This window comes from Heptranchias perlo, chromosome 4 (assembly GCF_035084215.1).
Source record: "Heptranchias perlo isolate sHepPer1 chromosome 4, sHepPer1.hap1, whole genome shotgun sequence".
NCBI lineage: Eukaryota > Metazoa > Chordata > Chondrichthyes > Hexanchiformes > Hexanchidae > Heptranchias > Heptranchias perlo.
This window is the reverse complement of record NC_090328.1, coordinates 126,110,120-126,133,799: the sequence shown is the minus strand read 5'-3', so window position 1 is coordinate 126,133,799 and position 23,680 is coordinate 126,110,120. Positions and strand designations below refer to the sequence as shown.

At 41.7% G+C, this 23,680-nt stretch overlaps 1 protein-coding gene across 3 annotated transcripts in view; it reads left to right on the top strand.

The window, feature by feature from the left end:
* The window catches only part of LOC137321270 (SWI/SNF-related matrix-associated actin-dependent regulator of chromatin subfamily E member 1-related-like), a 41,770-nt gene that overhangs the window by 314 nt on the left and 17,776 nt on the right, over positions 1 to 23,680 (top strand). Inside the window, exons 2-7 of one of the 3 annotated variants that reach the window (XM_067983620.1) lie at positions 5,628 to 5,709; positions 7,223 to 7,349; positions 9,632 to 9,838; positions 18,306 to 18,426; positions 18,677 to 18,714; positions 19,480 to 19,561. In XM_067983620.1, coding sequence (XP_067839721.1) covers positions 5,687 to 5,709; positions 7,223 to 7,349; positions 9,632 to 9,838; positions 18,306 to 18,426; positions 18,677 to 18,714; positions 19,480 to 19,561 — 598 coding nt within the window. In that variant the 5' untranslated portion in view covers positions 5,628 to 5,686. Of the gene's footprint in view, positions 1 to 5,627; positions 5,710 to 7,222; positions 7,350 to 9,628; positions 9,839 to 18,305; positions 18,427 to 18,676; positions 18,715 to 19,479; positions 19,562 to 23,680 lie in introns of all 3 variants that reach the window. The other 2 variants (XM_067983621.1, XM_067983619.1) reach the window with 2 other exon arrangements.

The following is a 23,680-nucleotide window of genomic DNA, read 5'->3' as shown; positions in this document are numbered from 1 at the left end:
AAACATGGATATAGTTCTGGTATATAAAACATAACAACATATACACATGGATATAGCACCATTGTATAAAACATAACAACATATACACATGGATATAGCTCCATTGTATAAAACATAACAACATATACACATGGATATAGCACCATTGTATAAAACATAACAACATATACACATGGATATAGCACCATTGTATAAAACATAACAACATATACACATGGATATAGCTCCATTGTATAAAACATAACAACATATACACATGATATAGCACCATTGTATAAAACATAACAACATATACACATGGATATAGCTCCATTGTATAAAACATAACAACATATACACATGGATATAGCTCCATTGTATAAAACATAACAACATATACACATGGATATAGCTCCATTGTATAAAACATAACAACATATACACATGGATATAGCTCCATTGTATAAAACATTACAACATATACACATGATATAGCTCCATTGTATAAAACATAACAACATATACACATGGATATAGCTCCATTGTATAAAACATAACAACATATACACATGGATATAGCTCCATTGTATAAAACATAACAACATATACACATGGATATAGCACCATTGTATAAAACATAACAACATATACACATGATATAGCACCATTGTATAAAACATAACAACATATACACATGGATATAGCTCCATTGTATAAAACATAACAACATATACACATGGATATAGCTCCAGTCTATATAACATTGCAGCATATACGTGTGGATACTGCAGTGGTGGATATAACATAGCAACATGTACACATGCATATAGTTCCAGTATATAAAACATGACATATACACATGGCTATAGCTCCAGTGTATATAACATATCAACATATACATGATATACCTCTGGTGTATATAATATAGCCACACATACACATGCATATAGTTCTAATGTGTCTTTAACATAGCAACATATACACATGGATATAGCTCCACTGTATTTGGTGTCAATGGTGACCCGCAGGATGTTGATGGTGGGGGATTCGGCGATGGTAATGTGTTGAATGTCAAGGGGTGGTGGTTAGACTCTCTCTTGTTGGGGATGGTCATTGCCTGGCACGAATGTTACTTGCCAATTATCAGCCCAAGCCTGGATGTTGTCCAGGTCTTGCTGCATGCGGGCTCGGACTGCTTCATTATCTGAGGGGTTGTGAATGGAACTGAACACTGTGCAATCATCAGTGAACATCCCCATTTCTGACCTTATGATGGAGGGAAGGTCATTGATGAAGCAGCTGAAGATGGTTGGGCCTAGGACATTGCTCTGAGGAACTCCTGCAGCAATGTCCTGGAACTGAGATGATTGGTCTCCAACAACCACTACCATCTTCCTTTGTGCTAGGTATGACTCCAGCCATTGGAGAGTTTTCCCCATGATTCCCATTGACTTCAATTTTACCTGAGCTCCTTGGTGCCGGACTTGGTCAAATGCTGCCTTAATGTCAAGGGCAATCACTCTCGCCTCACCTCTGGAATTCAGCTCTTTTGTCCATGTTTGGACCAAGGCTGTAATGAGGTCTGGAGCCGAGTGGTACTGGCGGAACCCAAACTGAGCATCGGTGAGTAAGTGCCGCTTGATAGCACTGTCGACAACACCTTCCATCACTTTGCTGATGATTGAGAGTAGACTGATGAGGTGGTAATTGGCCGGATTGGATTTGTCCTGCTTTTTGTGGACAGGACATATCTGGGCAATTTTCCACATTGTCAGGTGGATGCCAACGTTGTAGTTGTACTGGAACAGCTTGGTTAGAGGCGCAACTAGTTCTGGAGCACAAGTCTTCAGCATTACAGCCGGGATGTTGTCGGGGCCCATAGCCTTTGCTGTATCCAGTGCATTTAGCCGTTTCTTGATATCACGTGGAGTGAATCGAATTGGCTGAAGACTGGCTTCTGTGATGGTGGGTATATCGGGAGGAGGCCGAGATGGATCATCCACTCGGCACTTCTGGCTGAAGATGATTTTCAATCATTAAAAATTGCACCATTACTAGAAGGCCAGTGAGCAATGCTCCTTGTGTGCATTTGAATGTGCACATAAGAACTGCCCCCATCCCTCAACTTCACAGTGATGTAAGCATGTAGTGAAAGTAGTTTCCACTTGCACTGATGTGAAATGCATCTTTCCAGCTCCCCCAAAGGCTCATACAATCATAGAAAAGTTACAGCACGGAAGGAGGCCATTCGGCCCATCGAGTCCGCACCGGCTCTATGCAAGAGCAGTCCAGCTAGTCCCACTCCCCCGCCCTTTCCCTGTAGCCCTGCAAATCTTTTCCTGTCAAGTACTTATCCAGTTCCCTTTTGAAGGCCATGATTGAATCTGCCTCCAGAACCCCCTCGGGCAGGGCATTCCAGATCCTAACTGCTCGCTGTGTAAAAAAAGTTTTTCCTCACGTCACCTTTGGTTCTTGCCCCTTCCACCAATGAGAACAGTTTCTCTCTATCTACTCTGTTTAGACCCTTCATGATTTTGAATACCTCTATCAAATCTCGCAACCGTCTCTGTTCCAAGGAGAACAACTCCAGCTTCTCCAGTCTATCCACGTAACTAAAGCCCCTCGTTCTTGGAATCATTCTAGTAAATCTCTTCTGCACCCTCTCTAAGGCCTTCACATCTTTCCTAAAGTGTGGTGCCCAGAACTGGATACAATACTCCAGATGTGGCCGAACCAGTGTTTATAAAGGTTCATCATGACTTCCGTACTTTTGTACTCTCTGCCTCTATTTATAAAGCCCAGGATCCCGTATGCTTTTATATCCGCTTTCTCAACCTGCCCTGCCATCTTCAACGATTTGTGCACATGTATCCCCAGATCTCTCTGTTCCTGTACCCCTTTTAGAGTTGTGCCCTCTACTTTATATTGCCTCTCTTCGTTCTTCCTACGGAAATGTATCACTTCGCATTTTTCTGCGTTAAATTTCATCTGCCATGTGTCCACCCATTCCACCAGCCTGTCTATATCCCCTTGAAGTCTATCACTATCCTCCTCATTGTTTACTACCCTTTGAAGTTTTGCGCCATCTGCAAACTTTGAAATTGTGCCCTATACACCTAAGTCAAGAAAAGCAGTGGTCCCAGCGCTGATCCCTGGGGAGCACCACGGTATACCTCATCCCATATAGATGCCGAGTAGGTAAACCTTGCAGACTAGGCAGGTTTTGGGTTCAATCCCCCATCATTGTTGAGCTCGGAAACAACATGGCTGCTATGATTGACCTCCACGTCCCTCGGTTAGAGTGGGGAATCAGCCAAGGTTTCCAATCCTATTGCTATCTAGCGACCCCTGGTGGAGGTGTGGGTGTATGAGCCATTAGGTGAAGATGGGGTTGTTCTTGGCTCTTGTGTTTACTGTCATGGCATGTACATGAGTATAGGTCACTTAGGTAGGATGCTGGCGGGTGTGTGATTGTGAAAATGTGTGTCAGGCAGGAGTGAATGCTTTCAGAAGAGAATATAAAGAAAATGGTGAGGACAAAAAGTGAAAGTGTAGCATAAAAATGGTATTAGAAATATTTTTCTTCTCTCTCATCTTCCCTTCCTTCCAACAGCTTAAATGCAATTTACACTACATAGATTCTTACCATCACCAATTTAAGTATGTGTATATAAGTAATTTAAGTACATTTTCTTGACTAAAGTGCCACTAAGCTTGTTGAACACCAGTAAGGGCGTCTGTAGGTGAATAAATGTTCTCTTGCAAATTAACAGTCACTACCACCCACCTTGTTGACTTCAACAGCTTTACTGTTTGCAAAAGTACTGAAGTTACCAAAATAATGCATCATACACATTTCTTTCTTCTACTTATTTGCATTCATACCATTGTATATTTTAAGATGCTGTTTTAACAGAGTGCAGGATGAGAACTTCTTCACACTGATGCTCATGCACTTCTTTATTTTCATTGGTGAAATTTGTCATTGTTGTTGTGTTGCAATCAAAACAAGTATTTTTTGAGTTTGCCCTTTAGTCACCATTTTACATTGCTGGTTCTCACCTGCCATATCAATAGTTGGATCACTATTTTTGTAATATTCAGAAATAAATTGCAAAAAACACATTGGTTACTATCTAGATTTTCACAATTAGAGCTATGTATTTAAAATTAAGGATGATCCTTCTAAAGAAAGGCAATACAGTGCCACCTATGAGTAGTTGTACGGTTCACAATCAAAATTCAAATTAGTATTACTATGCACAAAAAAGTCCTTTTCTCTTGTTAGGTATTTTTGAGCAGGAGAATTGCTTTATTTAATTTGCTATCCACATATCTCTATATTAATCTAAAAGTGTTGCATCTGGAATGCACCCATAGTGTCACATCTCAATGTTTCACATTTTAAAGCGCCATACTGCAATAATGCCCATTAGGCTCAAACCACCACTGGCTGTTAAGTTAAACATACTGATTGGTTCAAGCACTGACTATATGCAAACCAATCAAAAACCAGTTCTACTCACTAGACAGGTAGGAAAAACTACCAATTAACAACCAGCATTCACTTCAAAACCAACCAACCAAATTGCTCATTTTTTAGTGGCCATCTTAGGTCACAAACCCCAGTACAAACACACACAAAATACAAACTCATTAAAATTTCTTCATTTTGGGGGGGGGGGGGAAACACTAAATTTACCCTTTGAGCTAGCTGTTGTATATCAGAAATGCTTTTAATAAAGTTTTCCCTGCATGTCCCTGCTCCACTTTCTGCAGCCTGGAGATTGAGCTGTGCAATGTTAGTGGAGCTTGGATTCTTTATAGATGGGGTGGGGAATTCCAGCTCCCTTTTAATTAAACCATGAGCGTGGTGTGTGTCTTTTGAGAGACAGGTGCATTATATCATTTTAATCCTTGTGTGGAACTACATTGCCCACAATGCACTGTTGCAGCCCACTGCATACATCACAGCCATGCAGAAAAGAATCCTTCTCCTGGTGTGGGTGAGACGTTCTTGTCCCGTTAATGAATTGTGTTTGTGGATTGGTAGCCTTTAATTCTAAAGTAGTAACACTTCTGTGTAGTAATTGTCCTTCTGTATTACTTTGGAGGAAGCTCGCAAACATATTCTGACATTAGAAGTAGAATCATACAAGTTATTGTGAAATCAAATGTATTTTAGGTTGCTGTTAACATCTAACACCTATTTCAAACTTTTTCGATGAGGGTGGCTGGTTTTATCGGTTTAACACAACCCGAAAAAGCTTAATCATGTCTAAATAAAAACCATATATGTCATGCAGTGTTAGAACAAAGGGAGCTGTACACAATTAATGAACGTATTCCCATAAAAACTGGTATACACATCAAATGCTTTTTTATGGTACTAAAATTACCCATTTTGCCCAAATTCTGCAGTATATTGTCATTCACCAGCAAATGTTAACGTGCCAAAATATTCAGTAGTAATTTAAATGAGCACTTTAAGTTAGATAAGGATTCACTTGTAGAACTTTTCCATATGCTTGAAAGGAACAACACAAACCTAATAGTTATGACTTATACACTTTATTTTATTGAACTATAACCTGGAAGATGAAACTTTAACCTTCAGGTAATAAGTTGTTTTAATATTCTCCTTCCAGACATTTTAAGGTAACCCCAACTTTTCTGGAACTTGTTGAAACGAGTGTTTTTACCAGTGATGGACAGCGCACCAGACTCTGGGTATGTTTGTTATTTATCATGGAAGTATCAGGGCAATTGCAAGAGTGATTGTGTGTGAAGTCTTAAAGCTTTGTTCATCTGTAATGTTTAATTGTTTTTATCTTGCATTTCACAGCTTTTACTGTACGATCACAAAACTACTTTGCCATATTGGACTTATTTGCTAAATAAACATCTCCTCCTTTAAGACCCTCCTTTAAAATCCACCCCTTTGATCGAGCTTTTAGTCACCCCTCCTAATATCTCCTTCCTCGCCTCTGTCAATTTTTTGGTCTGATTACGCATCTGTGAAGTGCCTTGAGATGTTTTCCTTTGTTAACATGCATTTATATAGCACATTTGTTGTTGACACATGCTACCTGACCTGCTGAGTGTTTCCGGCATTTTCTGTTGTTTTATAAATAGCCTGATTGAAAGTTACTCTTAAATTTTTTTTTAATGAATAACAGCAGGCTATTTGTTGGAACAGTCTGTCCATGAATCCATAGGCTATCACTTGCTTGACCTCAAAAATGCTCTCTAAATTACCCCAAACTTGACAAATTAAGAAACTCTCATTTCTGAATTGCCTGACCTTCCTTTTAAAAATGGGTCACTTGGGAAGTGACTAATCATCTTTAGTCATACAATCGCAATCTAAGAATGCATTATTATAGTCTTCATCAAACTTTTTTCTGTAAAATTTAATGCATTTCCATTATGTTACTTTTGCTTGCAAAATGAACATGCTGTCGTGTTTTTCTCATGAAACATTTCTCATGAAATATGAAACATTTATCCTGAAGTACGTAACCAGACTTGTATGTATAACTATTAAAGGAGAGGCACAATTTAATCAAAAAAGAGTCATCTTTTCTAAGCATGTTTTCAACAAGAGTTGGAATTGCCGGTCAAATACTCAGTGCCCAATGCAATAGTTTCTGTAGGACTCTATGCTTGGGAAATGGGATCTGACTGCAGCTGGGTGGGAATGTGTGGGTGTATATCCCTCAGCCCAGCAGCACTGCGAATAGTAACTCTAGCAGTCGCAGAATGACCCCTTTGCTTTTCCTGAAATATTTTTAAAGAAACTCTATTTGCTATATTGGTAGTAGGATTGCAATGTTAGGGATTTTGCTACCAACGATGCAGTGCTGAGGCATGGGACCTCACCGGCTTATATTTACAATTACATTTCGCTAGCCATGTATTCCCCATGTGAGTAATTTTTGAGAGTAGTGGTCACTTTTCCAGTTACTAAGTTTTTCTTTGCTAAATGATGTGTAAAATGTATTTTATTTGTTTTCATTATTAAGTTTGGTAAAAGTTACCGTGTTCCTGTAAAAATGCATTGAAAGACTGATTATACTTCAACGTAAAGCCGTATAAGCAAAAAATGACATTTATGAAGTGGAGCCTATTTAGATTTGGCATTGCAGCTTTCTTTTAATGTGACATTGAACATCTGAGTGTCTTTTTTTAATATCCATTGTGAATATGAAAGCACGATCATTCTGTTGCACTGGTTTTATAGATGCTCAACTACTCCAGGATCACCACATGGAGTGAAACAGGAAGGAAGCGAGCCATCCAAAGGCCAAGATACCTACTATAATGGATCACAGAAAAATAAAAAGTGTGGTGAAAAGAAAACTGAAGAGGCAAGTAGTGATATCTGAAGGGCATGGTCATCTGGCAGCTATTCTGGTGGAACATCATACAACCTATGTTACTTTTCTTGTTTTTGTTCCTCATTCTGCTTCTGTTCATTTGCATTTCCAGCAGTGATCCCTGGATAGTGAACCTAGGTGTTTTTTTTTAACTTCCTGAACATAGGGGGGCACACAGTGGTAGTGCTTCCATTCTCACCCTAAACAAATGGGTTAACTCAGCTGATGGATTTAGCCTAATCAACTGAGGACTGTACCCCACCAGGCCAGTGAACAGGATTTGTTTAGCAAAGGGCCTTACAACTCCCAGCTGTAGCTAAAACAGAGTGGGTGTTTTCCTCAGTTAGTTTTGCTCCTGATCTAAGACCAAATGCACACTGTTGCCATGTTTTTCTCGACGATTGCTTTCCAGTTTCATTTGGGTCAAAAAGTGCTCTCTCCATTTTGTCGACAGCCACATGGGTCAGAACTAGATTATCGATTCTGCTGTGTAGGCTCTTTAAGGACCCAGAGTTGTTATTTTCCTTGCTTAAACCAGCTAGCCGTTCTCAACGCTTGCTAGTTTCTAATGGTGAAGGGATTTAAGGCATCATATAGGTGAATGAATAGTTCAGTGCCACCGTCTTGCAGAGAAGAAGCCAGAAGGGCAGGCTAGGGATCATTCCCCTATTCTATAGCTGCTTCCTGGCCATCAGTCGATCAGAGTCCTATTGATAACATATGCAAGGCTGCCACATGGAACAATCCTCACACTTTTGCTATTCATAACTGTCTAGATTTAATAGCAGCACTTGATGGCCTTTGGCAGATTGCTCCTGAGAGTTGGTCTTGTGGTCGATGTTCAGGACCCTGCACCCTCCTCAATTTTCACCACTTCAATATGTTTCTGAGGAGATACAGAATTAAGAAGAAAAATGGATGAGAACCATCTGGTCCATCGTGTCTGTGCTGGTGATCAAAAAATAATCTCACCGCCCTGCTATTTTCCCCCATAGCCGTGTGCCTTTCTTTACTTCAAATGTTTATCTACTCTTCCTTAAAAGATGCAACGGTCTCTGCCTCAACTATTCCCTGTGGCAAAGCATTTTATGCTCTAACAGTTATCTGTGTAAAGAAATTTATCCTACATTCTCTCTTCCCTCAACCCTGTTACCTACCTGGTAGGATCATACTGATTTTTTGAATGATCTACACACGTTTCACACACAACTCTATCCATGCAACCCTCAGAGCTAATAGCTTGGGGTTAGTGTTAAGTGGTTGGTTAGTTTTAGGTCCAAATGAACTGGTGCAATGACTCAGGTCCTGGGGCTTTATAAGACACCTGAGTCATAACATTTTTGTGTGTGTTCTCAACACATTGATCCCTATAAACTATCAAGCTAGTTTTTCCTCTTGAGGTGTATGCAATAAAGTAAAAACTTAGTAAATTGGTATGAAATGTTGTGGGGAGAGCTGATAGTCCAAATACAGCTCATCAGATTATTACCTGGAATTTTCTTTGAAATGAGGATGGCAGTTTTGTCATATAGTCTGTTGAGGAGACTCTGTGGAACATTGGGTTGGCATGGAAAGCTGTCAACTCAATTTAACTCTGACGAAGGCTGATGGAATGATTGTCTCTCTCTGACTGTTGTAAGGGTCCTAAGTAAATGGAGTTTAGGTAGTCTGAATACAGTTCCTATTGCTGTGGGTCCACAACACAAATCTGTTTAATAAGTTCAGTATGAGGTTGTCAGATTCACAGAGTGGCCACCAGGACGGGAAATGTCGTATTCGTTCCTTGGGATGTTCTGAGATTGGAGTTAAAACGGTTATTGGGACAAAGTATAAGGAGTTTCACAAGGCAAATGGCCACCCTTTACCTGATCTTTGAAGACTTGCTGTTGTCGCTAAGTGGATAAAATGGATAAGCACAGATACTCGTCGTCTCCTCTTTTTAAAAAAAAAAAAATTTTTTAGTTTTTTTTTTGTATGGTTGAGCTGGCATTGAACATGTACTTGTTCCCTTGGCATGGATATGAACAGATGCACCTAATCAAATCAGTTGTAAAGATATTTGTAACGAATGCCAGTTGGTTTAGGTACTACTAGCAAAATTCAACTTGCGAGTACACAAATTAATTGATGTCCTCATCTGGCACCTTTTTATTTAAACTTAAAACTGTCATTTGTAGGACGTCCTGTTTTAAGTACAAAACACCAATCAAGCAAACATTTCACACCATGTTTTATGCTGGTAATTCGAACATTTTTTTCTTTCTTGTCAGCAGCGTGTGGCCAAGAAGAGAGGCTGGCCAAAGGGCAAAAAGCGCAAAAAGAATATGCCCAATGGTCCCAAAGCCCCACTGACAGGCTACATGCGATTCTTGAATGAACGGCGTGAACAGTTACGGGCACAGCAACCAGATTTACCTTTTCCAGAAATCACCAAGACATTGGGCAGTGAATGGAGCAAACTCCCACCTGAGGATAAACAGGTTTGTGGCATTTAGTGTAGTATCTGATTGTACCACAGCGCTCTTTGTTAGCTACCAGAAGTGGTGGTTATAGATAGTTTTAATTCACTAGGCAGTGTGCATAATACTGGAAATTAATCCTTAGCAATTTTCTTTTTGGTTATGGGTTCTGCCTGAAGTTGCAACTTTTTCAATCCCTTCAAAAATTTTGTCGTCTTTCTCTTAACACGAGAGTGGTTTCTTAATTTTTGTATGGAAAATGCCATGGGTGTTGAACTAAAGCTTTTTTTAAACTTCATTCTCAGGATGTGGATGTTGCTGGCAAGGCCAACATTTATTGCCCATCCTTAGTTGTCCTTGAGAAAGTAGTGATGAGCCGCCTCCTTGAATCGCTACAGTCCCATGTGGTGAAGGTGCTCCCACAATGCTGTTGCATAGGGAGTTCCAGGATTACAAGTCAATGTTGATCCAGCGATGATGAAGGAACGGCGATTTTATGTCCAAATCAGGATGGTGTGTGACTTGGAGGAGAACTTGTAGGTGATGCTGTTCCCTTGCACTTGTTGCCCTTGTGACTTCAACCACCCAGAAGGTCGTGTTTGGGAGATGCTGCATAGGAAGCTTGCTTCTGTCCATGTTCACACCAGAATTTAGGTTCGGCATATCCTATCATGGGGAATTTGCTCCGAGGATCGTCAGCGTTGCCTGTCTTGTCTTCCATAAGGCATAATTTAGTTTCACCAGAGTAGCAAGTTGGGAAGGATTGAAAGGGTGGAGTATGTCCTTTGAGAGCAGGATAACTTTCCAACTAATGTTCAGAGACCATGATGACCTATAATTGGACAAGAATATTGGCCTCTGAGTAAAATCCTTCTTTGTGGAGTGACTTTCTTTGATGCCAGCGGTTGTGAAGGATTTGATATCTTATAAAGCTATACAGTTCTTGGCCTTGGTATCACTGATTCCTTAGTATTAGCTTCAGCATCTCCAAATTGATCTTTGTCAGGGCTGGATGAACCCATTGCATAGTGTATTCAGAGGTATCTAGATCTTCTGAATTTTGGCAGCAATAGGCGTTGTTACAGGTTGCTTCAACACCCTGGTCCAAGGAGAGTAAGAGTGGAAGAAGATTCCTCAGCCATTCATGTGCCAATAGCTTCTGAGCAGAACTTATTTAATTAACTCTGTGCATAATTAACATTCATTTTGTGTGTGCTTGCCATTGCTAACATTGTAGTAGACCATGGACTTACTCGAATTTCCTATGACCTTTGGATTCCCAAAAATTTCTCTCCTGCGTCCTTCGTATTTGTGCCTAATTTTCCTAAATTCTTACTGGTGTCAATGAAGATCTTCTTGTATTGTTTCAGATTCTTCTTATATTGTATTATTTCATATTCTTCTGCATTGTATTGTGGTATCCTCTGTAATATTCTTTGTACAGACAAAGTATAGGAGGTGCCTCGTAAAGGCTCTGTCGTACGTACCTCCCCACCACTTCCTTAATCATCTGTGTGCTGTCGATCTGACTGTCTGACCTGAAGTTGTAGATGAGTCAAACTTTCCTCCAACTAAATATTGGAAAGACCGATGCCATAATTTTCAAACCAAGCCATAAATTCTGCTCTCTTGTCACTGACTCCTTCCCAGCCTCTGACTGGTTCAGCCTGAGCAAATGTGAAACCTTGGTATCGTGTTGAGCTGAGCTTTAAACTCCATATCCATACCATCAACAAGACAGCTTATTTCTATTTCTGCAACCTTGTGCACTTCTGTCCCTGCCCCGAACCCTACAGTGACTAAAACCCTTATCTACACATGATTTCTCCAATGTTCTCCAAACTCCCATCCTGCTCTCTCCATAAATTCTAACTTGTTCAAAACTCAGATGTCTATCCTGTGCTCTACCAAGTACCATTGGTCATCACTCCTATCCTCACTGACCTAAATTGACTCCCAGTCCCCCAACACATTTCATTTAAAATCCTTGCCCTGATTTTCAAATCTCTGTGGTCTTCCCCCACCCTATCTCTGCAACCTCCTGCACACTTAGTCTTCTGACTCTGGCATTTAATGCATTCCCCTCCCTCCCTTTGCTCCATCATTGATGACACAGGCACCTTGTTCCTCGCTCTCTGGAATTCCCTCCGCTTCTTTTCTCTCCACCTTTTAAAAAAAAAAATCTTCTCAAAACCCATCTTTTTGACTTAAACTTTTGGTCTTCTCTCGTAACTCTTGCACCATGGCTTGGCATCTGCTCCTTTATCCCTTTTATCTATTTCCCAGCCTCCCTACCCCGATGAAGCAACTTGGGACATTTTCTACATTAAAGGTGCTACATAAATGCAAGTATTTGTTACCACTCCTTGGAAACGCAATGTGGGGAACATCTAACTTAGGCGGGGGCATAAAACTGAGTTTATCAGACCGGCTGCTCGTTGTACGCTCCGCCTGATTTAATTTTTTTCAATGGAAAGGAAAACCAGGTTGAGTGTACAACGTGCAGCAGATCCGATACCGCCAGTTTTACACCCCTGCTGAAGTTGAATGTGTAGGGCAGGAGCATGTACTTCGGGCTGTCATACAAAAGAGGGTGCTGCATGCCAAATGCACCAGTAATTGGCACATATTCATTCTGTTGCCAGGCCAGCCCATGTGCTATGAGGGACAAAACACTTCTTCTGGTGCATAATACTGTGTTTATTTTTTTCAGTTCATGTTTTGCTCCCCATGCGGGGAATATGGTTTGCTGCTCGGGGCGTTCTGTTTCAAAAGCATGTCCAATTATGTATTTGACGTCTGCTTGTGCCCCTCCGTGTGAAACAATTGTAATTCTTTTATAAGGGAAACAAGTTCAGAAGATGCCAGAGCTCTTTAAGAAACGCAACAAAGGACTACCCCATTGAGTAAATGCATCACATGGTGTGATACCAAGATATACAGATCAGGGACATCCCAGGTTCCATCCATGTCTGCACTGGTGTTAACTCATCTCAGTTGGGAAACTGTTGTTGGCCACAGTGCCTCTGTACTAGGGAGGAAAATATCAGCCAAGATTTCTGCTCCATATTGCTATCTACAGACTCCCTGCTTAAAAAGTGCACACTATGGACATGTGATGAGACCAAGACTACAATGTCACCTTTGGTTTATTGGTATGCCAGTGGTAACTACCTAGATCATTAATGAAGAATTACCATTTGGGCAAGGTACCAGAGGGCTGCTGGTGCACTAGGAACTGTACCCGGCACGAGCAGGCACCTTCAGGAGAGGAGGGGACAAAAGAACAATAAAAAAGGAAAAGAAACACCAACACAACCTCAAAATCTGGTATCACCTGATAAGGGGTGACCAGCTTCTAAAATTATTTGCTACTAACCCCGAAGACCAAAATGCTGCTTTTCTGGGTCAGAAAGGCTCCTAGCTTGGGTTTGGGAGGTCTAAGGTGGAAATACCTACAATGTGTTTAAATTAAAAAGAACCTCCTTACCCTCCAGTCTTCCTACCATGATACTCATTTACTACTATGTGTTATTCTAAGTTTCTTGCAGGTACATAAGAACATAAGAAATAGGAGCAGGAGTAGGCCAATCGGCCCCTCGAGCCTGCTCCGCCATTCAATAAGATCATGGCTGATCTGATCCTAACCTCAAATCTAAATTCATGTCCAATTTCCTGCCCGCTCCCCGTAACCCCTAATTCCCTTTACTTCTAGGAAACTGTCTATTTCTGTTTTAAATTTATTTAATGATGTAGCTTCCTGGGGCAGCAAATTCCACAGACCTACTACCCTCTGAGTGAAGAAGTTTCTCCTCATCTCAGTTTTGAAAGAGCAGCCCCTTATTCTAAGATTATGCCCCCTCGTTCTAGTTTCACCCATCCTTGGGAACATCCTTACCGCATCTACCCGATCAAGCCCCTTCACAATCTTATATGTTTCAATAAGATCGCCTCTCATTCTTCTGAACTCCAATGAGTAGAGTCCCAATCTACTCCACCTCTCCTCATATGTCCGCCCCCTCATCCCCGGGATTAACCGAGTGAACCTTCTTTGTACTGCCTCGAGAGCAAGTATGTCTTTTCTTAAGTATGGAGACCAAAACTGTATGCAGTATTCCAGGTGCGGTCTCACCAATACCTTGTATAACTGCAGCAATACCTCCCTGTTTTTATATTCTATCCCCATAGCAATAAAAGCCAACATTCCGTTGGCCTTCTTGATCACCTGCATACTAACCTTTTGATTTTCTTGCACTAGGACCCCCAGATCCCTTTTTGTACTGCAGTACTTTCCAGTTTCTCGCCATTAAGATAATAACTTGCTCTCTGATTTTTCCTGCCAAAGTGCATAACCTCACATTTTCCAATATTGTATTGCATCTGCCAAATCTCCGCCCACTCACCCAGCCTGTCTATATCCCCTTGTAGGTTTTTTATGTCCTCCTCACTCTCTACTTTTCCTCCCATCTTTGTATCATCTGCAAACTTTGATATGTTACACTCTGTCCCCTCCTCCAAATCGTTAATATAGATTGTAAAGAGTTGGGGACCCAGCACCGACCCCTGCGGAACACCACTGGCTACTGGTTGCCATTTATCCCAACTCTCTGCTTCCTGTTAGATAACCAATCCTCCACCCATGCCAGAATATTACCCCCAATCCAGTGATTCTTTATCTTGAGCAATAATCTTTTATGTGGCACCTTGTCGAATGCCTTCTGGAAGTCTAAATACACTACGTCCACTGGTTCCCCTTTATCCACCCTGTACGTTATGTCCTCAAAGAACTCAAGCAAATTTGTCAGACATGACTTCCCCTTCATAAAGCCATGCTGACTTTGTCCTATTAAATTATGTTTATCCAAATGTTCCGCTACTGTCTCCTTAATAATAGACTGCAAAATTTTACCCACCACAGATGTTAGGCTAACTGGTCTATAATTTTCAGCCTTCTGCCTACTACCCTTTTTAAATAAGGTAAGAGGGGAGAATCTGAAACCTTAAGACTGAATGAGACCTCATGTTTCAAGTTAATGGGAAATTTTCCCTATTCTATTCTAAAGCGCAATTTTCACTGGTCAGCCTGTTGCTTACAAGTGGTTTGTGGCCTCCGAGCTAGTGACTTTACTGCTTTCCGAGCTATAGGAAAGGTTCCTTAAGGTCATATATTAACACAAATTACACAAATACTTGGACCGAAATTATTAGAGATTCAGTGAGCAGGGGGTAAATTAGCACAAAGTTGCATTAAGTGCTGATCAGTAGTATGGCAGTCTTCAACTGGCACCTACATTTCATCTACTTGTTAGGTTATTAGTTTCAGAGGTCTGCCCAGAATATCTCTATCACTAGATCATTCAGGACAATTCAACACCATGTGCACTAAGTGCCAGTGCCAATTAAGTCATAGGGAGAACTTGAACCTTCTTGCTCGGTGGCCTCTAAAACACTCTTATTAACTCAGAATTTGAAGATTAACCTGGAATCAGTGAATGGCTGACCTGCTGGTCTCAAACGACATGTACCAGGCTTATTGAAATTACAGACTCCACAGTGACTCTCAATCTGGTAATGGATGCTTTCTTCAAAAGTTGGAATGGATCTTCAATTATCTCATTATTGTATAAATTCTCTTTGATCCTGAGAATTCTGCAGAAAGTTCAGTCAAACTTATGACTCCCACGCTGATCTAGGAGAGTTTATTTTCAGAAAATATAGGCAGGTGTCAGTTACTCGCAAACACTTGAGTTCTTCGATGAAGTAACGGAGAGGGTTGATGAGGGTAGTGCGGTTCATGTGTATATGGACTTTCAAAAGGCATCTGATAAAGTACCACATAATAGACTTGTTAACAAAATTAAAGCCCATAGGATTAAAGGGACAGTGGTAGTGTGGATCCAAAATTGGCTAATGGACAGAAAGCAGAGCGTAGTGGTGAACGGTTGTTTTTCAGACTGGAGGGAAGCATACAGTGATGTTCCCCAGGGGTCGGTATTAGGACCACTGATCTTCTGATATGTATATTAATGACCTGGACTTGGATATAATTTCAAAGCTTGCAGATGACACAAAATTCGGAAATGTAGTAAACAATGCGGAGGATAATAACATATTTCAGCAGGACATAGACATCCTGGTGAAATGGGCAGACACATAGCAGATGAAACTTAATGCAGAGAAGTATGAAGTGATACATTGGTAGGAAGAATGAGGAGAGGCAATATAAACTAAATGGTACAATTTTAAATGGAATGCAGGAACAGAGAGACTTGTGGGTTTATGAACACAAATCTTTGAAGGTTGCAGGACGCGTTGAGAAGGCTGTTAAAAAGCATATGGGATCCTTGGCTTTATAAATAGAGGCATAGAGTGCAAAAGCAAGGAAGTTATGCTAAACCTTTATAAAATACTGGTTAGGCCAAAGCTGGAGTATTGTGTTCAATTCTGGGCACCACACTTTAGGAAGGATTTTAAGGCCTTAGAGAGGAAGCAGAAGAGATTTACTGGAATGGTTCCAGGGATGAGGGACTTCAGTTCATGTGGAGAAGCTGGAATTGTTTTCCTTAGAGTAGAGAAGGTCAAGAGGAGATTTGATAGAAGTGTTCAAAATCATGAAGGGTTTAGATAGATTAAATAAGGAGAAACTGTTTCCAGTGGCAGAAGGGTCAGTAACCAGAGGACACAGATTTAAGGTGATTGGTAAAAGAGGCGTGAGGAGACAGTTTTTTTTTATGCCACAAGTTGCTATGATCTGGAATGCACTGCCTGAAAGGGTGGTGGAAGCAGATTCATTGTAACTTTCTAAAAGTAATTGGATAAATACTTGAAGGGAAAAAATTTACAGGGCTATGGGGAAAGAGCAGGGGAGTGGGACTAATTGGATAGCTCTTTCAAAGAGCAGGTATGATGGGTCGAATGTCTCCTACTGTGCTGTATCATATGATACTTCTAACAGTTTGGATCTGTTGTCTCAGATGGACAGATGTGATCTACAGACAAGATGTCAGGTTCCACATGTGTGCTGAAAACACCCAGCTGTAGCTCACCTCCACCTCTCCTCTGCCTCTGTGTTGTCAGACTACTTGTCCGACATCTAGCCCTGGATGAGCCTCAATTTCCTCCACGTAAACATAGGGAAGACCGAATCCTTTGCCTTCGGTTCCTGCCACAAACTCCGTTCCCTCGTTACTGATTCCATCCCCCTCCCTAGCCACTGTCTCAGGCTGAACCAAACTGTTCACAACCTCGGGGTTCAATTTGACCCTGAGCTCAATTTCCGACCCCATAATCGTCTCCATCAGAAAAACCCCCGACTTCCACCTCTGTAACATCGCCTGTCTCCACCTCTGCCTCAGCTTATCTGCTGCTGAAATCTTCATCCATGCTTTCGTCGCCTCCAGATTCGAATATTTCAATGCTCTCCTGGCCGGCCTTCCATCTTCCACTCTCCATAAACTTGAGCTCATCCAAAACTCTGCTACCTGCACCTAGCCCCATTCACCCATCACCCCTGTGCTCGCTGACCTACATTGACTCCCGGTCTGCCAATGCTTTGATTTTAAAATTCTCATCCTCGTGTTCAAATCCCTCCATGGCCTTGCCTCTCCCTATCTCTCCCTACCTTCTGCAGCTGGAGGTAGAACTCCTCCGAGAACTCTGTATTCCTCCAACTCTGGCCTCTTGTGCATCCCCCACTCCCTTCACCCTATCATTGTCTGGCCGTGCCTTCAGTCGTCTAGGCCCTAAGCTCTAGCATGCCCTCCCTAAACCGCTTCACCTTTCCTCCTTTAAGACTCTTCTTAACACCTGTATCTTTAACCGAGCTTTAGTTATCTGTCATAATATCTCCTTCTTTAGCTCGGTGTTGCTATTTGTCTGATTAGGGCCTTGTAAAACATCCCAAGGTGCTTTACTATGTTAAAGGCGCTATATAAATGCAAATTGTTGTTGTTGTTTAAGTAATCCCATGTCTAAGCAATGCACTGCTAGATGTGTAGTGGATTATACAAGAAATGTTTTTTTCTTGTGCCTATCTATTACTTTCAGAAGTTTAAATTCCCAAATTTCCTACACCTTTTCCCCTCTTCCTGTGGGGCAAGAGGTATATTTGTTAGAACTCCTGGCTGTGTCATGCTTTTTTTTTGTTTTCTTTTAGCTTGCATTCACTTTGGTCTATACCACAAATTATTTTGAGCAGATTTATTTTTCTTGAGTTTTATTCTCAGCCTGTGCAGCCACTGGTCCTTCAAACCAGTGAGATGTTTTCTCTTTTTACATATGAGCTAAAACAGCAGGTCCTGGATATGGGAATCAGTGGAATATGGGGATAGGGCAGGAAAGTGGAGTTGAGGTGGAAGATCAGCCATAATCTTATTGAAAGGCGGAGCAGGTTCGAGGGATCGTATGCCCTACTCTCTGCTCCAGTTCTTATGAATCTTTACCCCCTGTACATATATTTTTTTAAGTGTGTCTTTTGTTCACTTGTAAGTGCTACCTTGATGAAGCTGAACGGGAGAAGCAACAGTACATAAAAGAACTACAGGAGTATCGACAAACAGAAGCTTACAAAATGAGCACGAATGCAGTCCAGGAAAAGAAGTTGAAGAAAGGTAGCCCTGCCTTTTGTTTTAGCATTAATACAATCTACTAACTACAAAATATTTGATTCGTTTAAGAACTGGATTGTTAGTAGCAAACTAAAAATAGATGTTTACTGATGCGTATCTTTTCATTGTATGTCAGATTGCAAAGAAAAAAAAACTAAGGTACAGTAAGACACTGGTGGAAATTTTATGGATCAATGTTTTTCCATGATTGTGTTTTTCCCAATTAACTAGCATCCTATGCCTTTTTTTATAGAAACCTCTCATTCAATGTCAAATGGTATGCATGCTGAGGTAAGAGCTTTTAGAATGTATTTCTTTATTATAATAAATGGCTCAATTGGATTATTTTTAAAAAGAAAGTTCAGCTTTATTTTAAAATACTTGGTAGTGTTTTTTGCTTATGGTATCTTAAAAAAAAAACTTGAACGATCTTGGGGCATCTTCACCTCCTGCCAAACATTATTTGCACTAAAATCTACATTTAAGTATTGCAAAATTGTGTCTAAGCTAAGTTGCAGCTTAGGTAGGCAATTACAATTGCTAGCTCACTGAAATGTGCAGTAATTGATAATGCACTATAGGAAACTGACTCCAGATGGCTCTATAACACAAGTTAATTTTGCCTAGAAAGGAAGGGTCCAAACAAAGAAAGCTATGTATCTCAGCTAATACGCAGAATTGTAACCTTTTCTAGATTAAGTGAGTCCTTACAGAGAACACACAGGGCAATGACCGTGAAGTAAACTATGTCCTACAGCTGCAGCATGTGTCTAGTGCTTGGTACTGCCGAACACAGCTTTTAACTCTGTGGTTAGGCCAGAAGTACATAAAGAAAACAGCATAGAAAGACTGCAAAAGTGGTATAGGCTGCTGTTAAAAGTCAGTCTTGCATAGCAGTAGAAATCAGCTATAGTAATGTGCGAAGCATTTTCAAAAGAATTGAATACTCAGCTAGCTTTCAAATTGAGAAACAAGACCCCGATACATTAAATAGGCTTATGATTTTTTTTAAAAGAACCCCTTCTTTGAGTTAATTTGCCTGTTTTCTTCCCTCAGAAGCACGACAACGAGCAGCAAGGAAGAATGTCTATGTTTAATATTCCAATATTTACAGAAGAGTTTCTCGATCATAACAAAGGTAGGGAATGGTGTCTGTCAATTAACTTTTTTTAGCTTACGCATTTGTATTCAAATACTTGAAGTCCAAAAAAAACCCAACTTGCATTTATATAGTGCCACTGATGGCAAAAAATGTCTTGAAGTGTAAGGAAAATGGACACTGAGCCAAAGGAGGAGGTGGTCAACAAGGTGGGTTTTAAGGGTGGTCTTAAAGGAGAAGCAGAGGTAGAGAGTTGGAGGTGTTTAGGGTCGGCATTATGGGATCCCTGTGGCTGAAGGCATGGTTGCGAATGGTGGGGCAAGAGGGGGAGGAATGTACGAGGCTGGAATCAGGGGAACAAAGAATATGGGAGGCACTAATGTAGCGATAGAGGAGGGTAGAGAGATAGGGAGCAGTGTGGCAATGGAAGGATTTAAATATAAGGGTGTAAATTTTAAATTTGAAGCATTGGGGGACCAAGAGCCATTATAAGTCAGCGAGAACAGGTGTGATGGGCAAGTGTTACTTGGTGTTGGATATGGGCAGAAAAGTTTTATAGAATCATAGAAGTTACAACATGGAAACAGGCCCTTCGGCCCAACATGTCCATGTCGCCCAGTTTATACCACTAAGCTAGTCCCAATTGCCTGCACTTGGCCCATATCCCTCGATACCCATCTTACCCATGTAACTGTCCAAATGCTTTTTAAAAGACAAAATTGTACCCGCCTCTACTACTGCCTCTGGCAGCTCGTTCCAGACACTCACCACCCTTTGAGTGAAAAAATTGCCCCTCTGGACCCTTTTGTATCTCTCCCCTCTCACCTTAAATCTGTGCCCCCTCGTTATAGACTCCCCTACCTTTGGGAAAAGATTTTGACTATCGACCTTATCTATGCCCCTCATTATTTTATAGACTTCTATAAGATCTCCCCTTAACCTCCTACTCTCGAGGGAAAAAAGTCCCAGTCTGTCTAACCTCTCCCTGTAAGTCAAACCATCAAGTCCCGGTAGCATCCTCGTAAATCTTTTCTGCACTCTTTCTAGTTTAATAATATCCTTTCTATAATAGGGTGACCAGAACTGTACACAGTACTCCAAGTGTGGCCTCACCAATGCCCTGTACAACTTCAACAAGACATCCCAACTCCTGCATTCAATGTTCTGACCAATGAAACCAAGCATGCTGAATGCCTTCTTCACCACCCTATCCACCTGTGACTCCACTTTCAAGGAGCTATGAATCTGTACTCCCAGATCTCTTTGTTCTATAACTCTCCCCAACGCCCTACCATTAACGGAGTAGGTCCTGGCCCGATTCGATCTACCAAAATGCAGCACCTCACATTTATCTAAATTAAACTCCATCTGCCATTCATCGGCCCACTGGCCCAATTTATCAAGATCCCGTTGCAATCCTAGATAACCTTCTTCACTGTCCACAATGCCACCAATCTTGGTGTCATCTGCAAACTTACTAACCATGCCTTCTAAATTCTCATCCAAATCATTAATATAAATAACAAATAACAGCGGACCCAGCACCGATCCCTGAGGCACACCGCTGGACACAGGCATCCAGTTTGAAAAACAACCCTCTACAACCACCCTCTGTCTTCTGTCGTCAAGCCAATTTTGTATCCAATTGGCTACCTCACCTTGGATCCCATGAGATTTAACCTTATGTAACAACCTACCTTGCGGTACCTTGTCAAATGCTTTGCTGAAGTCCATGTAGACCACGTCTACTGCACAGCCCTCATCTATCTTCTTGGTTACCCCTTCAAAAAACTCAATCAAATTCGTGAGACATGATTTTCCTCTCACAAAACCATGCTGACTGTTCCTAATTAGTCCCTGCCTCTCCAAATGCCTGTAGATCCTGTCCCTCAGAATACCCTCTAACAACTTACCCACTACAGATGTCAGGCTCACTGGTCTGTAGTTCCCAGGCTTTTCCCTGCCGCCCTTCTTAAACAAAGGCACAACATTTGCTACCCTCCAATCTTCAGGCACCTCACCTGTAGCGGTGGATGATTCAAATATCTCTGCTAGGGGACCCGCAATTTCCTCCCTAACCTCCCATAACGTCCTGGGATACATTTCATCAGGTCCTGGAGATTTATCTACCTTGATGCGCGTTAAGACTTCCAGCACCTCCCTCTCTGTAATATGTACACTCCTCAAGACATCACTATTTATTTCCCCAAGTTCCCTAACATCCATGCCTTTCTCAACCGTAAATACCGATGTGAAATATTCATTCAGGATCTCACCCATCTCTTGTGGTTCCGCACATAGATGACCTTGTTGATCCTTAAGAGGCCCTACTCTCTCCCTAGTTACCCTTTTGCCCTTTATGTATTTGTAGAAGCTCTTTGGATTCACCTTTGCCTGATCTGCCAAAGCAATCTCATATCCCCTTTTTGCCCTCCTGATTTCTCTCTTAACTCTACTCCGGCAATCTCTATACTCTTCAAGGGATCCACTTGATCCCAGCTGCCTATGCATGTCATATGCCTCCTTCTTCTTTTTGACTAGTGCCTCAATCTCCCGAGTCATCCAAGGTTCCCTACTTCTACCAGCCTTGCCCTTCACTTTATAAGGAATGTGCTTACCCTGAACCCTGGTTAACACACTTTTGAAAGCCTCCCACTTACCAGACGTCCCTTTGCCTGCCAACAGACTCTCCCAATCAACTTCTGAAAGTTCCTGTCTAATACCATCAAAATTGGCCTTTCCCCAATTTAGAATTTTAACTTTTGGGCCAGACCTATCCTTCTCCATAGCTATCTTGAAACTAATGGAATTATGATCACTGGTCCCAAAGTGATCCCTCACTAACACTTCTGTCACCTGCCCTACCTTATTTCCCAAGAGGAGGTCAAGTTTTGCCCCCTCTCTAGTCGGGCCATCCACATACTGAATGAGAAATTCCTCCTGAATACACTCAACAAATTTCTCTCCATCCAAGCCCCTAATGCTATGGCTGTCCCAGTCAATGTTGGGAAAGTTAAAGTCCCCTACTATTACCACCCTATTTTTCTTGCAGCTGTCTGTAATCTCCTTACATATTTCATCCTCAATTTCCCGTTGACTGTTTGGGGGTCTGTAGTACAATCCGATCAAAGTGATCTCTCCCTTCTTATTTTTCAGTTCTACCCATATAGACTTAGTGGGCGAACCCTCGGATATATCCCCTCTCACTACTGCCGTGATGTTCTCCCTAATCAAGAACGCAACTCCCCCTCCTCTCTTACCTCCTGCTCTATCTTTCCTATAGCATCTGTACCCTGGAACATTGAGCTGCCAGTCCTGCCCCTCCCTTATCCATGTTTCAGTAATAGCTATAACATCCCAGTCCCATGTACCCATCCATGCCCTGAGTTCATCTGCCTTGCCCATCAGACTTCTTGCATTGAAATAAATGCAGTTTAATCTAGACTTCCCTTGGTCTTTGCCCTGCTTTCTCAGACCATCTGTCCGGTCATGTTCTGTGCACTCTCCCTTACTGCCTTTTGTTTCTGTCACCACTTTATTTCCCACTGACTTCCTGCATCGGTTCCCATCCCCCTGCCACATTAGTTTAAACCCTCCCCAAGAGCACTGGCAAACACTCCCCCTAGGACATTGGTTCCAGTCCTGCCCAGATGCAGACCGTCCAATTTGTACTGGTCCCACCTCCCCCAGAACCGGTTCCAATGGCCCAGGAATTTGAATCCCTCCCTCTTGCACCATCTCTCAAGCTGAAGTGTGTGTAAAGTGGAGCATGGGAAGCCAGCCTGGAATAATTGAGTCTGGAAGTGACAAAGACATCAATGAGACAGATGGGCTGAGATAGGGACAGAGGCGGATGATGGAGGTGGAAATAGGCAGTCTTTATGATGAAGAGGATATGTGGTTGGGTGCTCAACTTGGGAGTAAACGCGACACTGAGGTTGTGAACAGTCTGGTTCAACCTGAGACAGTGACCAGGGAGGGGGTTGGAGTGAACGGTGGAGGTGCAGCGTTTGTGGTGGGCACTGAGGACGATTGCATTGATCTTCCCAATGCTTAGCTGGAGGAAGTTATGGCTCAGTTAAAACTGAATGTCGGGCAAGCGATCAGATAGCACAGAGGCAATGGAGGTCCATGCAGCATTCGTGGAATTCAGGATAG